We start from the raw sequence: 15,806 nt of genomic DNA, 5'->3' as shown, positions 1-15,806 counted from the left end.
ATAAATAAATAAATAAATAAATAAATAAAATGTTGAAAAAAGAAAAAACCTCTGATTTTGACGTTGCCAGTCCTACGGATGACCCACTACTATTATGGACTACTGGACTATACTGGATTATTTTGCTGAATTCACACACCTACAGTATTTAAATGGCAATAGAATACCCATCTCTGACAAAACTAAACAAAAAAGGGGGATACAAATGAAGGACCATTTTGTATCTGTAAATACAAAATAGTTAAGATAGATATACAGCTACTCTTTCTTAATTCAATGTGAAGGAAGATTTGTACTAATAGTGTTTGGATAGGCTATCATGTCAGCATCTTGTACTATGCATAACCACTATGAAGACAATGATATGCGATGTATTAATTATTGTAACTGTCCTACTAACCTGTTTTGAAACTGTCTCATTGGTATTTGTTTCTCAGTAAAATTAAAAAAAAAAAAACCTTCTGACTTAATGTTAGAATGAAGAGCTTCCCTCCTAAGATCAAGAGCAATACAGAGACAGCTGCCCTTGCCTCTCTCATCCTGCACCAGCCAGGGGTTTCTGCTCTCATTCACTGCTCTGAGATGAACATGTTGTATTGGTTGCCAGGGTCCCTGTGGGATGGAACCCGGGGCCCAGTACGTTGCTGGTACCACAGGCCTTTGCTGCCTCCTTCCTTCCCTTCTCCATCTTCCTCCTGGTGTTTTTCTGGAGTCGCCCCTCAATATGTTCATTTTCTATCAAATCCTGATTTCAGAAGCTGCTATTTGAGAAACCCAAAGGAAGACAGGGGCTGTTGGCACTGAGCCAGCGCACAGCACCGTGAGGAGGTGCCACTGGCCAGAGGAAGGGTAGGGGCTGCGGGACGGTGTCTTGGGGGAACTCTGGCTGCAGGGGTTAAGAGAGGCGCTTCAGGCTAAGCACAGTAGTGCACCACCATGTAACCCCAGTACCTGGGAGGCTGAGGCAGGAGGATTCCTACTGCTGGCTACATAGCCAGATCTTGTTGAGGAAAGAAGGGAGAGAGAAGCAGAGGGATAAAGAGGAACAGGTGGATGGAGGAGGAAGGTAAGGCAAAATTCAGCAAGAAGAAAGAGGAAAAAGGAAGCAGAAAAAGGGAAGAAAAGAAAGAGAAGAAGAAGGAGAAGAGAAAGAGAAGGAGAAGGAAAAGGAGAAGGAGAAGAAGAAGAAGAAGAAGGGAAGAAGAGGAAGAGGAGGAGGAGGAGGAGACTAGAAGAGGGTATCTACACAAAAAAAGTGAGGAAGAGCAAAGGAGGAGGACAAGGAGCACAAGGGAATTTCGATCTGGGTGCAACAAGCTTGGAAGGCGCAACCAGCTGGGGATAGTTCAACAGAGTTCAGCTGCTGGGGGAGATGCGGAGGTGAACAAACTATGCACAGGAATCCCAAGGTTTCAGGAAGCACAGAGGCTGCACCACCTGGCCTGGCTGCCCAGAGAAGATTCTGGGAGGATGTGGTGCTAGAGGAGTCTCCAGGAGAGGCAGGAGCTTGTGAGGAGTCTAGGGAGGGAGAAAAGAATGCTCAACCCAGGGAGCAGCATGGGAGGGAACGGTGTACACACCATGGAGAGCTGGGTGGGAGAGCTGGCCTGTGGAGTGGCAGGGCCCACGCCTCACTTTTATTGCCAGCGTAGTGATGGATGGGAGCCAGTTTCTGTGGGGCTGATCGTTGGATTTGCAACTGGAGAAGGAGTCACGGTGTGAAGTGCAAAGGTCCAGTGTTCCAGAGCACTGGGGAGCCATGGGAGGTGCTAGAGGACAGGAAAGTCACAGGGAGAGTGCAGCCCACTGGTGGCCTGTGTGGAGGATGACTGGGGGGAGCCCACACTGCAGGGTACAGCAATGGGGAGGAGGAGGCAGCCTAGAGTCGGTGGGCTGAGGGGATGAGAAGAATCGGGGAGGAGAACAGAGATACATGAATGGTAATATCTCAGAAGGAAAGGGAAGGAGGCTGAGGACTGTGAATTAAACATGACCACAGCTGTTTCACAATATCTGCAGTGGCAGGGTTAGGGCTGCACTTGGGGACACAGCCTGGCCAGGTGTGGGGCACCGCTGGAGCAGCACACCTTGGAGCACGAGTGTCTGCGCTGTTGCCCACCAGGGAACCCAGTGAGTCGTCCTGCTCTGAGCCTCTGGAGCCCAGGCCTCAGTGTCCCAAGAGAAGAAGCCCCAGGCACAGCCATCCAAGCCCTAGGGGGCTTGTTAGTGGCTGAGGTCCCCTGGGACAGCAGCTCAGGCCCCTGGGATATGAGGAGACTGGTGCTCAGCCCCTTCCTTCCCATGCAGAGAGTGAAGCCGGCAGAGACAGCCAGCGCCTCCTGGGCCATGGTGAGTGTATGGCCCCCAACCTGCACAGCTGTGGGGTGGAAACCTGAAGCAGACTGTGGTGACAGCAGCCTTAGAGAGGGGCTGAGAGCTCACCCCAAATCGCCAGGCGCAGAGAGGGACTTGGAGGGACTAGATTGCAGACTGTTCTAAACAGGGGCTGGGCATGACAGGGTGTGGGGTGGAGGACAACCTGGAGCTTGTCACCAGCAGGGTCTGGGGAGCTTCCTGAAGCTGCAGTCAGGAACCAAACCCACCCCACTGCAGGGCAGGGTGGCAGGTGCGCTGATTCTTGCCCCAGAAGCAGAATTTCAGGAGGTGTCGGCAGGAGGTGCAGGAAGGGCTTAGGAGGCAGAAGGGGCAAATGAAGCACTCAGAGAACCAGAGTGCAGGCTCTGAAGAGGCAGAGAATGTGGAGAGCCTTATTTCCTGGACCTGGGAACATTCACTCTCTCTTGAGGGAGTGGGACCCCAGGAAGTGGTGGCTCGACCCCAAATATGTGTGGTCCATTTTACAGATGCGGACCAGGTTTGCTTGCTTGCCTGCTCTTTTGAAAGGTAGGTAGGGGAAGCGATCTCTGGATTCTCTCAGCCTGTTTCTCTACCCCGGGTCCATGTTTCTGCCCTTTAGTTTCTCAGTTACGTGGCTTTACGGACTCTGTGGAATTTGGGGTGTGATGGGTGTGGATGGAGAAGAGCCTCCGGGTAGCCTAGGGAACATCAGTGTGATCCCTTAGTGACCTCCATGGGTCTCCAGAAGTTGCAGTCTTCTTCAAAGTATATGGATTGTAGATATGATTTCCTTGTCTCCTTTCTGCCAATCTTTGAACCGTTTTTCTTCTGCCTGAGGGTGGAAGAGAATATGGGGGATCCCAGAGGGAAGGTGGATTCTCTGGGGGAGCCTGAAAGGGGACCCCTCTGCTGCTGCACACTGCAGACCCAGATGAGGGTGCCCAGCTGTAAGTGCCTTCTGCAGGTCTGCACCCAGCTCTGCACTGTGAGCAGGGGGTGTGAGTGCACCTATGTTCGTTCTCTCTCTCTCTCTCTCTCTCTCTCTCTCTCTCTCTCTCTCTCTCCCTCCCCCTCTCCCCCTCTCCCTCTCCTCCCTCTCCCTCCCCCACCTTTCCTTTATAATCTCCTGGAGGGGGACAAGTGCAGTCTGCACACTGGCTGAGGTCACCTCTCTGCTGAGTGTAGAGTGAGGGTGTTTCCTTTCCACTCTCCTTCTTTAGCTGCCCAAACGTTGCTTCCTCCTGCAGAAGTCTGTGACAATACTTAAGGAGCCTCTTCCTAGCAGACAGCTAGAGGCTGGGACCCTCCTTCCTCCTCTCAGGACCGTGTCTTCTTGTTCTCTAGTAATGATCTGTTCCTTTACTTTCTGTCCATTTTTCTTTAGATTCCACACATAGGGAGTGTTGAAGTCATTGACCAGATCTTTAACTTCAAGTGATTTCATTAAAGTACATTTTGCAGGCAAAAGTTGCCTACCTGTAGTCTGGGATTTGGGTGTTAAAACTTGATTGATGCTCAGGACAAATCCTGAGGGCATTTCACTGACCTTCTCAGACCAAAAAGCTACAACTCTTGTTGCATAGGTCCTGCTTTACCTTGGTCTTAACCATCCAGCAGAAAAGTATGAAGCCGAAATTATAAGAAATAAAGCCATGCTGTTAAGTTGAGCTGTGGGGGACTCAGGTCAATAATTTCTGACATTGCCAGTTAAACAGAAGACCCAATGCTATTATGGGCTACTGGACTCTTTTAGAATATTTTGCTGAGTTTACACACCTATAATATTCAATAACAGAACTTAGAAAAAATGGGGTATACCGATGAATGTCCATTTTGTATCTGTGTATTCAAAGTGGCTGGGATAGATATATATTTACGTTCTGTTAATGAATAGAATGATTTGTTCTAATGGTGTTTGTAAATAGGATCACAAGTCCGCATCTTGTACAGCAATTAACCACTAAGAAGAATATATGCAGTGTATTATTTGTTGAAAAATTAAAAAAAAACTTGATTGATGGAACCAACTTTACTACCAATTAACGTTTGCCAAGAGGCAAAACATCCTTCTAGGTAAATTTACATCTGTTTAGAAAAATGAGCAGTTAATGTAGAACTCTTCTGGGCCAGGCTGGCCGGATAGCTCAGTGGATTAAGGTGCCTATATAGGGATTGGAGTTCGATCTCCAGTGTGTCATGCTGGCCCTGTCCCTGGGTGCCCTGAGGAGGTCATTGAAACTGGGCGTGCTGGGGCATACCTGCCATCCAAGCTCTTGGGAGGCTGAAAACAGGAGGATCACTACAAGTCTGATCTGTGTAGTGAGAGCCTGTAGACTCTGTACCAAATACATTTAAAAAAAAAAAAGAACTCTACTGGGCCATTCAGGAAAGCATAAAGAATATGTGTGCACAGTCATGAATCTGGAATCTTATCCTAGTTCTCACAAACCAGAATTATTCTTACATCATCACTTCTTCTCATAGACATCACTTCCATGATGGCTCCTGTCATATCTTTTTACAAATCAGGGTCAAACATTGTTTTTTCTTTAGTGGTCAAGATCTTCACACTGACCTATATCACCAGACTTTAAAAAAAAAAATTGAAAAAAACCTTTTATTTGTTTATTTGGTATAGGGTCTTGCTACACAGCTGGATTCATAGTGATCCTCCTGTCTCAGCCTCCCCAGCACTGGGATTACAGGCCTGTGCCACCGTGCCCTGCTTCAGTGACTGGCACAGTGCACCCGGGGTTCTGTGGCCAGCACAGTGTGCAGAACCATGGATCAAACCCGGGTCCTTGGGCTGGGGAGATGGCTCAGTAGAATAAGCACTTCCCTGACAAGTGAAAGGGCCTGAATTCAATGCCCAGTTCTGCCAAAACAAAAAACAAAACAAAACAAAAAAATGGGTCCTTGCGCTTGCCAGGCAGGCACTTAGGCCACTGAGGTATCTCCTCAGCTCATCCCCAGACTTTAAAAATTCGTTTTTATTATTTATTTTTAGGCAGGGAATCACTGAATCAGTCAATTACATAGGCAGGGCAGGAACTTGTGATTTGCTTGCTTTGGCTCCCAAGGCTGTGGGCATGACCACCACACCTGGCTGAGACAACCTCTTTCTAGCTGTGGATAACAGAGGCAGGCAGTGCTTGAGCAGTGTACAGGGAAATGGAGCCCAGCTGCTGGCCAGGAAGGACCAAGGCGACGGGGTGGCCTCACCCTCACAGCCTGCGGCCAGCAGGCAGTCCTTAGCCCGCATGGCAGCAAATTAGCTCCCAAACGTGGGCAATTCAGTGTCTCTGAAGACGCCCATGCCTTGTACAGAAAATGCCTCTCTGTAGTTTCAAGACATTTTTGTCATCCCTCAAAGAAACCTGTTCCTCATTAACAGTTGCTCACTGCCCCTTCCCCAGCCTCCGGAACCACTGACCTGCCTCCTGTCTGTCGATTTACCTGCTTTGCAGATTTCCCGTCCATGCAGTCTTGCAGGGCATGGTGCTGGGTCTGGCTTTTTCACTGAAACCCCATCTCTGAGGCCCATTGGTTCCATACTGGGCATCAGAACTTTGTTCTCCTTTAGGTTGAATAATACAAGGATCAGTGAGAAAAACATGGTCTGTGTCCAAAGAAACAAACAAAAATCATTACAGTAAAAAATGCACTGTGATGAATCCACCTCAAAAATCCACCTCAAGTATCCTCCTCTCTGAGCGTCCTTATCCCTCATTCTTGCCACTTCCGGAAGCAGTTCTGGAAGTCTTCTTTTGTGAATGTCTTTTATGACAGAATAGTTCAGGGGAGGCTGCAGCCGAGTGACAGCCAGGCTTACTAAAATGTGACTGTGGGTCATCATACAACTTATTCACAGGTCTGAAATTGTGTGTGAGCCAGGTGCTGGCTCAGGATGTCCCTACACCACCACCCCGCTGGCTGCAGAACGCTGAGAGTTCAGGAGTTCTGTGTTCGAATCTGGTCATCAATCAAGGCTCGCTTTCTTTATTTTATTTTATTTTTTTAAGGCTTGTTTTCAATGTAGGTAGTTAGACCATATTTGATTTAACTATTTGTTAACTTTATTTTTCACTTTAAATATTCTGTCACCTAATATGTGAATGTGCCTTTGAATTCTGCAATTGTTAATATGCTGGCCTGTTAGTTTTTCCTTCACAATAATTTGTAAGCCTGAAAAAAAAAATTAAAAAAAATTGTAAGCCTGGTATCGAGGTGCAGGCTTAAAAGCCCAGTACCTGGGAGGCAGAGGCAGGGGGATCACCATGAGTTCATGGCCAGACTGAGCTTCATAGTTCAAGAGTTCAAGCCCATGGTGGACTACAGAGCCAGACCGTGGATAAACACAAAAGAAAACAAAAAGATAAAATGAAGAGTGAGGTGCTCTTAGGATTACAACCACTTTGTGATTTGTTTCACTTTAAGGAGGTTTGGTGATGTTTTATGTCAGAAATTTCATTGTAAAGACAATGAAATTTTTATCCATGAAGTCCTCTCCATAATTGAGTGTCTGTCATTCTGTATTCTAGGACTCTGGCTGTCTGCTGATACGGCTGAATTTCTGGTCATAAGTCCACGCTCAGATCATGCTCTGGGCTCTCGGCTCTGTATTTCTTTTCTCTTCTCTTATTTTCATTTATGTATTTGGTATAAGGTCTCACCGCGCAGCTTGGACTCTTAGTGATCCTCCTGGTTTCAGCTTTCCCAGCGCTGGGATCACAGGCATGTGCCTCCTCATCCGGACTCAGTCGCCAGCTCGGCACGCCCTGGGGACAGGGCCTGCGTGGCATGCAGGACTGGGGAATCCAACCCTGGTCCCTGTGCTTGCCAAAGCAGGCGTTTAGTCCACTGAGCCATCTTGCCGGCTCATTGTTTCTTTCCTTAGATCTAGAGTTCTTCATTGGCCCTGAGTTCTTGGTTTGGGGTTCATCTTGCTTCTGTTTCTAAAGCTTTCGAATGAGCCTTTGCTTTCGTTCCTGGCAAGTGTTCCTTGGGGAATCGCCCTGGCCTAAGTCGACACCTTGATTCTGCTTGCGCTGCATCAGGTCCACAAAGGCTCTCCTGAAGGTCAGATCTGTTTGCTGTTAGAAGTAAGTTTTGATTGAAACGCAGCCACACACACCCAGCTCCACACATCTTTGGCCTCTTGCGCATTTGAATAACAAAGACGAGCAGTTGCAGCACAGGCTGTACAGCCAGGAAGCCAAGATACTCAATCCCCAAAACGTCCTGGACAGCAAATATCAGCACCACAGGGCCGCCTCCTTGTGTTTACTGCTTCCTGCTTCCTGTTTTGTTCTCTTTGTGAAAAGACAGCGCCCCTCCCTCACCTCCTGCCCTCCTGTTTTGGTCTTCCATGGGCCCCCCCTGCTCTTTTCTTTATAACCAGACTATCTCTGGACTCCTGCAACTACGCAGTCTGCTTATTTATTGTAGCAATTTTTCTCTACTTTCTATATACTTTTAACAGTTAAATATTTAAATCTATGCTTCACAAGCGAAAACGTTAACCAGTGTTCCAAACATTTCAATCATGACCCTCAGTTTCTGTCGTCCTGTCAGCTGTTGATCTGTGTTTCTTGTGTCCACAATCAAACTTTGTTTCCTCCTTGGGTCAGAAGCTTGCGGATCGCCATAGTGACCACTAGGGGGCGGAAGAGGCAGGCTGTCTTGGCCCCGCCCCTTCTTTCAAAGGGGGTGTTTCAGGAGCTCAGGTTGAGCTGTGTTTATCTAAACTGATACTTTTCCCTAAATTACACATTTCTTGTAATCGGCATGCAGAAACTGTGTTTATTTATCTTGTCAACAACATGAGGTTTTAAAGTATGTAGGCATTATGGCAAGGCTAAATTGAACTAATTAGCAGGTGCTTTGCTTCACAAGGCATTTTTTGTGGTGAGAACTCTTAGCATTTTCTCTCAGCAGCTCTCAAGCCTGCAATCCGCTGACCTGAACTACCGTGTCCTTGTTGTACAATAGAGCTCGTGTTGTTTCTTTGTTTTATTGAGGCAGAGGCTCGCTCTAGAGGCAGGCTGGCCTGGAACTTGTGATCCTCCTGCCTCAGCCTCTCCATGTGCTGGGGATGCAGATGTGCATGACCATGCCTGGCAATAGAGCTCTTAAATGTATCCACTTTGTCTAAGTCAAATCTGATAACCTTTTTTTTTCTTTTTAAATTTTTTTTGTTTATTTAGTGTGTGTGTGGCCAGCTCAGCCCACCAGGGGGGGCGGGGCTGGCTGGCATGTGGTGCTGGGGGATTGAACCGCAGTCCCTGTGCTTTGCTTAGCTTAGCTTGTTCTAAGTAGGTGCTTTAGACCACTGAGCCATCTCACCAGCCCCCCAAATCTGATAACCTTTGACCAACAGCCACCTAACTGCCAGCCTGCCTGCTCCTGGTAGGGAATGTTTTGCTTTCTATGAGTTCTATTTCTTTAGATTCCATAGGTGTGAGCTCACGTGGTAGCTGTGCCTGGTTTATTTCACTTAGCATAATGTCCTCCAGGATTGTCCATGCTGGTATGTGTGACAAGATTTCTTTGTCTCTTTGTTCATCTGGTGATGGAGACCTAGTTTTCTTCCATGCCTTAGCTATCATGAATAAAGTTGCAAAATTATTATAGTGCAGACATCTCTGACATTCTGAGTTTGTCAGTTAGCGCTTTGTTTTTATCATGGTACTGAGGACGGAACCTGGGGCCTTTGCTCTGAGGTAACTCCCTGAAACTTTAACCATCTTTCTTTGTATACTGAAGCAAGGATTGACTTAGTCGTTATGTAGCCCAGGCTGAGGGGAAACTTGTGATCATCCTAACTCAGCCTCCCAGAGTGCTGGGATTACAAGGGTGCACCACCAGGCTTGACTGTCAGTTAAGCCTTCAGGGAAAGATTGTCTTGCAACCACTGTGCCTAAGGCAAAGTCTATGCTTCAAAGGAATGAAGAACACACACACACACACACACACACACACACACACACAGACACCCACACCCACACCCACATACAGACACAGCCCTTGAGGAAGAAGGTTAATCAAGGAGAACACAAACAACTATCATTCATCCAGGAGCCCTCTCTGTGTCTCATGAACGTGGTCCTGAGTCTTACTTAAATAACCTGCATTTATTCACGGCTTAGAGTGTGTCACAGCTACAAGAGTCTTAGGAGGTCCATGGAATTGTTTTTGTTTGTTTGTTTGTTTTAATGCCTTTGAAAATTCGACACAAACAAAGAACACTGAAGGTTTGTTGAGGATTATATTCATGTTTACACTAGTTTTGTCAGAAAATATAAGTTTTAGTTTTTTGTTTTGCCTGTGGTCTGTACAAGTGCTGATGAATCTCTGGCTGTAGGGCCTCTCCTCCCTTCCCTCTCTCCTCCCCTCCTCTCCTTCCTTGCCCTTCTCCTTCCCCCTCCCTCCATTTTCTTCCCCTCCCTTCCCTTCCCCTCCTCTCCTCTTTGTCTTTCTCCTCTTCTTTCTCTCTCTTTCTCCCTTCCTTCTCTCCTTCCTATCTCCTCCTTGCCTGTTTTCTTCAGTGGTGGGGCTAGAACCCAGCCCCTCACACAAGTCCTAGATGACCACTATACCATAGAGTCCCAACCCCATCTCCAAAAAGTGAGTTTTGCTTCCTTTCAATGGTCAGTGTTGTAGGCTGTCTTTTTTTTAATTAAACAATCTTTTACTTATTTGGTACAGTGTCTCGCTATGCAGCTCAGACTCACAGCGGTCCTCCTGTCTCAGCCTCTTTTTTGATCATGGATATTTGGGGCAGTATAGACCTCACTTATCTGTCTCTCTTATATTTTTTGAGACAGGGTCTTGATAAATTGCTGATTTTCTTGGGCTGAACTGGAACTTCAATCCTACTACCTCAGCTTCCCGGAGGGCTGGGTTTACAGGTGTGTGTACCACCTCTTGCTTTGATTTTCATATCCATCAAGGAAACATCGTCTGGGTGATATTGGGAGTGGAAATGGCTTAGCATTTTGGAGTACTAGGTCCTGTTTTGAGGACAGGGCTGGTTCTTCTGTCTCACTGATGCCTAGAAGGCCCTCACTGTGCTGCTCTATTCCATTTTTCCGTGTCCTCTCAGATTGCCGAGAAGCTGCGGGGAAATGGGACCTGGCTGGTGACACAGTTTGTGCTGGTGGGATTCTCCAACCTCCCCCACCTGAGGACCACCCTCTTCCCGCTGTTCCTCCTCACCTACCTGGTCACCCTCAGCGGCAACGTCACCATCATCACCATCATCCATGTGGACCGGACCCTGCACACACCCATGTACCGCTTCCTGGCAGTGCTGTCCCTCTCTGAGACCTGCTACACGCTGGTCACCATCCCCAATATGCTGGCCCACCTGCTGATGGAGAGCCAGGCCATCTCCATCCCTGCATGTCGGGCTCAGATGTTCTTTTTCCTGGGCTTGGGATGCAGTCACTGCTTCCTCCTCACCCTGATGGGTTATGACCGCTATGTGGCCATCTGTCACCCTCTGAGATACTCGGTGATCATGAGACCCGCTGTCTGCCTCTGCCTGGGAGCCTTGGTTTTCTGCTCTGGCTTCTCAGTGGCCTTGATTGAGACCTGCATGATCTTCTCCTCCCCGTTCTGCCGTGGGGACCGCGTGGAACACTTCTTCTGTGACATCGCCCCGGTGCTGAGGCTCAGCTGCACACAGAGTGCTCTCAAAGCACTGGGCATCTTCTTCCTGAGTGTCCTAGTGGTGCTGGTCTCTTTCCTCCTCATCCTGCTATCCTACGCTTTCATCGTGGCTACCATCGTGAGGATGCCCTCAGCCACGGGCCGCCACAAAGCCTTCTCCACCTGTGCGGCCCACCTCACCGTGGTCATTGTGCATTTTGGCTGCGCTGCCATCATCTACTTGCGTCCGGACTCTGGGGCCAACCCCGAGCAGGACCGCCTGGTGGCGGTGTTCTACACGGTGGTGACTCCGCTGCTGAACCCTGTGGTGTACACGCTGCGCAACAAGGAGGTGCGGGTGGCGCTCAGGACGACCCTGGCCCGTGGCTGTGGAGGTGTGCAGTAAGGACTCGCTGTCCCATATTAACTTGATTTACGTTAAGCCTTGCCTTTCCTGAGACTCAGTTTCCCCACCTAGAAAACAGGAGCGCATCTTATACAGAGTGAAATAGACTGTGGTCTAATAGTGCCTGAGAATAGAATAAACTCAATAAAACATGTTTTTCCCCTGTTTTTATTTCCTTTGCTTCCTGTTGTATGGTCTGCAGTGCCTAATGCTGACCAGGCGAGGGCGCCACCAAGCCTGTTCCAGTTTGGTCGACCTTGTGGAGAGTGAGTTAGGTTAGCAGAGAAGACCCAACACTGTCTATTGCATCCTTGTATTTTGTCTAAGAAATTCATTTTTGTTTTTGGACACCAGCCTTTGTTTATTCTTCTGTTAGAATTCCCCACTTAAATGCTATTTATTATTATCTTCCAGGTTCCTTGCTTCCCTTCCCTCTCCCCTCCCCATTGGGGATTTAATCCAGATATTTCACTCTCAGCTACATCCCAGTATTCTTTACTTTTTATTTTGACCGAGGATCTCTCTAAATCACTACATTGCCAGGGTTACACTTGAATTTGTAATTCTCCAGCCTCAGACTCCCAGAGTTCTCGGAACACAGGTGTGCACCACCACACCTGGCTCCACTGTATCTTTACTTGCTTTGGTGTAGCTGAGGGAACCCCTTTTCACTTTTTAAAAAATATTCTTTTGAGTTTTATTTATTTATTTGCAGAACCTGGGATTGAACTCAGGCCCTTGCGCTTGCCAGGCCAAGTGCTTATTCCACTGAGCTATCTCCTTGGCCCCCCCTTTTCACTTTTGCAGAAGGTACATACCGTATAATTTGCTGCTTCACACATTGTAAGAGCAAAATTCAATAGTGTTAATCACATTCACACTTTTTTTTTAACAAACACACCATCTCTTTTCAAAGCTTTTTGATCATACCAGACTCATTGTCACTGTACCCATCAAGCAGTGACAGCCCATTTTCTTCTTCTGTAGGCCCCTGGTGACTTCTAATCTGCTCTCTGTCTCCATGCATTTCCAAATCTAGTTATATAATCCAAGGCCACAGCCCTCGAGGTGTGCTGATACAGCAATTGAGACTGGGCATGGTGGCGAGCGCCTGTAATCCCAGCTCTTGGGAGGCTGTAAACGGGTGGATCACTACGAGTCTGATCTAGTAGTGAGACCCTGAACACCTTGTAGGGCAGGGCTGGCACGGCAGGCCTGGGGATAGAACCCCTGGTCCCTGCACCTGCTTGCAGGCACTTTAATCCACTCAGCTATTTGGCCAGCCCTTATTGTTGAATCTGTTATTTTTATTTATTATTTTTTAAAATTAATTTTATTGAGAAAGAAATAGCAATGATACAGTTTCAAAACAGGTTAGTAGGACAGTTACAATAATACATTGCATATTGTTGTCTTCGTAGTAGTTATTCATAGTACAAGATGCGGGCATGATATCTTGTCTAAACACTATTAGTGCAAATCTTTCTTCCCATTGAACTAAGAGAAAGTAGTTGTATATCTATCCCAGCTATTTTGCATATTTTTTTCCACTACAAGATGGTTCTTCATTTATATCCCCCGTTTTTGTTTAGTTTTGTCAAGAGATGGGTATTCCATTGCCATTCAAATATTTTAGGTGCATGAGTTCAGCAAAATCTTCTCTTTTTAACTTGGTATGGACTCAAGGAAGAGCTTGCTAGGCAGGTTAGCTCATCCAGATCCTCTTCAGTCCCAGCAGTCCTGGGTATTGAATGCAGGACCCTTTCTTTTTTTCTATTTTTCTTTTCTTCTTTCCTCCTCCTCCTCCCCCCTCCCCCTCTCCCTCCCTCTCCCTCTCCCCCTCCTCCTCCTCAAACTCATGATCCTCTTGCCTCAGCTTCTCACATAGCTGAGGTTAGGGGTATATGCTACTGTATTAAACACCTTTTAATTCTTTGTTTATTCTGGGTCGCACAGTGGCCAAGGAACTGACCCGGAAGTGAACCCCAGCTCCCTTGACCGCCCTGCCCCTTCCGGTCTGCTCAGCGCTGAGGTGGAGTCTGAGAAGACCGGCCTGCTTGGCCCAGGACAGAGGGAACTGTAAAGGAAGAAGCTGCTGTTGGAGTACTGGTTATCTGGAAGATGAGGGTGACAAGAGTATTTCCAGGGAAGCTCTGGTCAGTGCCTGTGGCAACTCATCAAGCCTTGGCGGAGTTTATGGGTGACAGCACCTCTCCCTGGAGGTTCGCCAGGGCTTTGCGGACCTCCTCCCTCATGGTGCCTGCTGGGACTGTGGTGCAGCCTGAGGGCTGATTTCCAACAAGCTTGCGTCCCTGCAGACTCCCTGATAAGAATGGCTTTGGCTCTGCCTCACGCTGCTTTCCATGCTGCTGAGAATTTTGTCATTCCAATGGACAAGGACTTGAATCCTCAGGCCTGGGCACAGCTGCCACAGGGGGTTGCCAGGCCGGAACAAACGTCACCTCCCGCTGGTCTCTGGGTCCACCCCTCTTATCCAGCCCTCCAAGCCCTGGGCCAGCTTCTTTGAAGATATTGAGCCCTCTTCTTCCTCACCCATGGCATGTGGAAAACTGCTCCATCTTCCCTGTTGTCTAAAAAGCATATTGAAGTGAAAGAAGGGCTTGTCCAGTTTCAGAGGATCGCGTGGCCATACAGATCACAGTTATTTGAGAATACAACCCTAATATATAAGCTAGTGTGACTTCAACCCTGTGGGCTGATCAATGAAGGGAGCTGTGCTACACTGATGCTACTCTGGGGGCATTGGTAGCCTGCTCTCCTGTGTACCACATGAAGTTCATTCCTCTGTACTCCAGTGTGCGGAGGCCTTGCATGACAAAGCCTATGATGGAGATTTGCTTGGCTAATGAATGAGTTTACTAACATGATTTTGCCACCAAAGCTCCACCAAGCTCTTGGAAATGAAGTGAGAGACATCCAGCTCAGAGCTGATTTTGAATCCACATACCCTGACAGACTTGACCATCCCATCATCAGCAAGTTGAGCCAGGCTGAAAAGGGTGGACAGGCAGATGCTGAGGAATACCTGGGCTTCATCCTGAATGACCTCCATGAGGAAATGCTGAGCCTAAAGATCCTTTCATTTGATAGTGAATGACTCAGTTTGCAGTGGTTCCAGAAACTTCTTGGCCAACAACAAAGAGCAGGAAGAGCAAGGAAAAGGCAGTGAGGAGGAGTGGGAACATGTAGGGCCCGGAACAAGATGTCGGTTAGCTGAGGGGTGGATTTTGTTCCAATCTCTGGCATTTTTGGTGGACACATCAGCTTGGTGGTTCACTAGCAGAGTTCAAAAGAATCTGCCACTCTGCAGCCATTTTTCGTATTGCAGCTGGATATCCAGTCTGGCAAAATATACACAATCTAGAATGCCCTTGAGAACTTGGCATTAAGAAGATCTGTCCAGGATTACACCACAAAAACCAGACAAGAGGTTGAGATAAGCTGGTAGTGACTCTGGAGAAGTTACCTCTTGTCCTTGTGCTGTACCCAGAGTGCTTGCTGTTGGAGAAGACTGGCAGATGCCAGAAGCTGACCAAGAACATCACTACCCTGGCAGCTTGGAGATCAGCAAGGAACTGCTTTCTCTATGGGTTAACTTTTTTTTTTTTTTAGATGTGACAGGGCCTGCAGGATCTTTGCAGGGGCCAACCATCAGGGCGACAGTGCCTTAGGTGGTCGCTATGCCATGGACATCTTCCAGATCAGCTTCAAGACTGGTTTCCAGTTGACCACCAGCCATTTCAAGGCGATTGAGCAGTACCAGGTGATGAGGCCAGCGGCCAGATGAACTGCATTACTGCCAGGTGGACCTTGTGCTGTGAGTATGTCAAACAGCTCACTGACTTCCTGCCTCTTTAGTGGCTCTTTAGAGAGAAACACTCTCTTCTGCATAAATGAGCTAGGATGGATAGATGCCCTGGGATCTGTGCACAACATAGTTTATGCTGACTTTTAACTTCCAAATCAAAATCATTTGGTTGAATCAGACTGCACAACTTTAAGAAAATACACAAAAGCCAATAATTGTGAAATAACATTGATTCCCGATAGAATGGAAGTTTGCGTTTGATTCCTAGTCTAATTGCATAGCAGAATAGATGTATACCAGCAGCATTTGTAAATTTGTGAAAATGAATTTTATCTTTCCTTCAATAATAGATTTTTAAATCCTTCACACTTTCTTCCCCTACTCTAGTTTTTGATAAATGATGAAAAATGAGCCAGTTACCAGAAAAGAAAACATTCTTCAAAAGAAAAGTAAATACAAAAAATAAGTTGCTGATTCCTAACAGGAAAATACATTTTACTTTTATTTTATTTCTTTTAATGTACTTAGTACAGGGTCTACAGGGTCTCACTGCACAGATTG

General features: G+C 47.3%; 1 protein-coding gene and 1 pseudogene across 1 annotated transcript; both read left to right on the top strand.

Moving 5' to 3' along the window:
- The first annotated feature begins 2,268 nt into the window (after positions 1-2,268).
- LOC101567878 (olfactory receptor 10T2-like) lies at positions 2,269-11,416 on the top strand. Its single transcript, XM_012515058.1, has 2 exons — positions 2,269-2,349; positions 10,463-11,416. Exons 1-2 carry the CDS (start codon positions 2,269-2,271, stop codon positions 11,414-11,416), a joined length of 1,035 nt encoding a protein of 344 aa, XP_012370512.1.
- A 2,121-nt stretch (positions 11,417-13,537) lies between these two features.
- On the top strand, positions 13,538-15,224 carry LOC101567478 (annotated as a pseudogene).
- The last annotated feature ends 582 nt before the right edge of the window (positions 15,225-15,806 follow it).

Source organism: Octodon degus, unplaced genomic scaffold, assembly GCF_000260255.1.
Source record: "Octodon degus isolate 3935 unplaced genomic scaffold, OctDeg1.0 scaffold00050, whole genome shotgun sequence".
In the NCBI taxonomy this organism is placed as follows: domain Eukaryota; kingdom Metazoa; phylum Chordata; class Mammalia; order Rodentia; family Octodontidae; genus Octodon; species Octodon degus.
The sequence above is the reverse complement of the archived record's forward strand: the minus strand, read 5'-3'. Positions and strand labels throughout refer to the sequence as shown.

Coding starts and splice junctions, on each gene's coding strand:
- LOC101567878 (XM_012515058.1), top strand. CDS start 2,269: ATGAGGAGACTGGTGCTCAGCCCCTTCCTTCCCATGCAGAGAGTGAAG. Junction 2,350..10,462: donor CCAGCGCCTCCTGGGCCATG/GTGAGTGTATGG, acceptor GTGTCCTCTCAG/ATTGCCGAGAAGCTGCGGGG.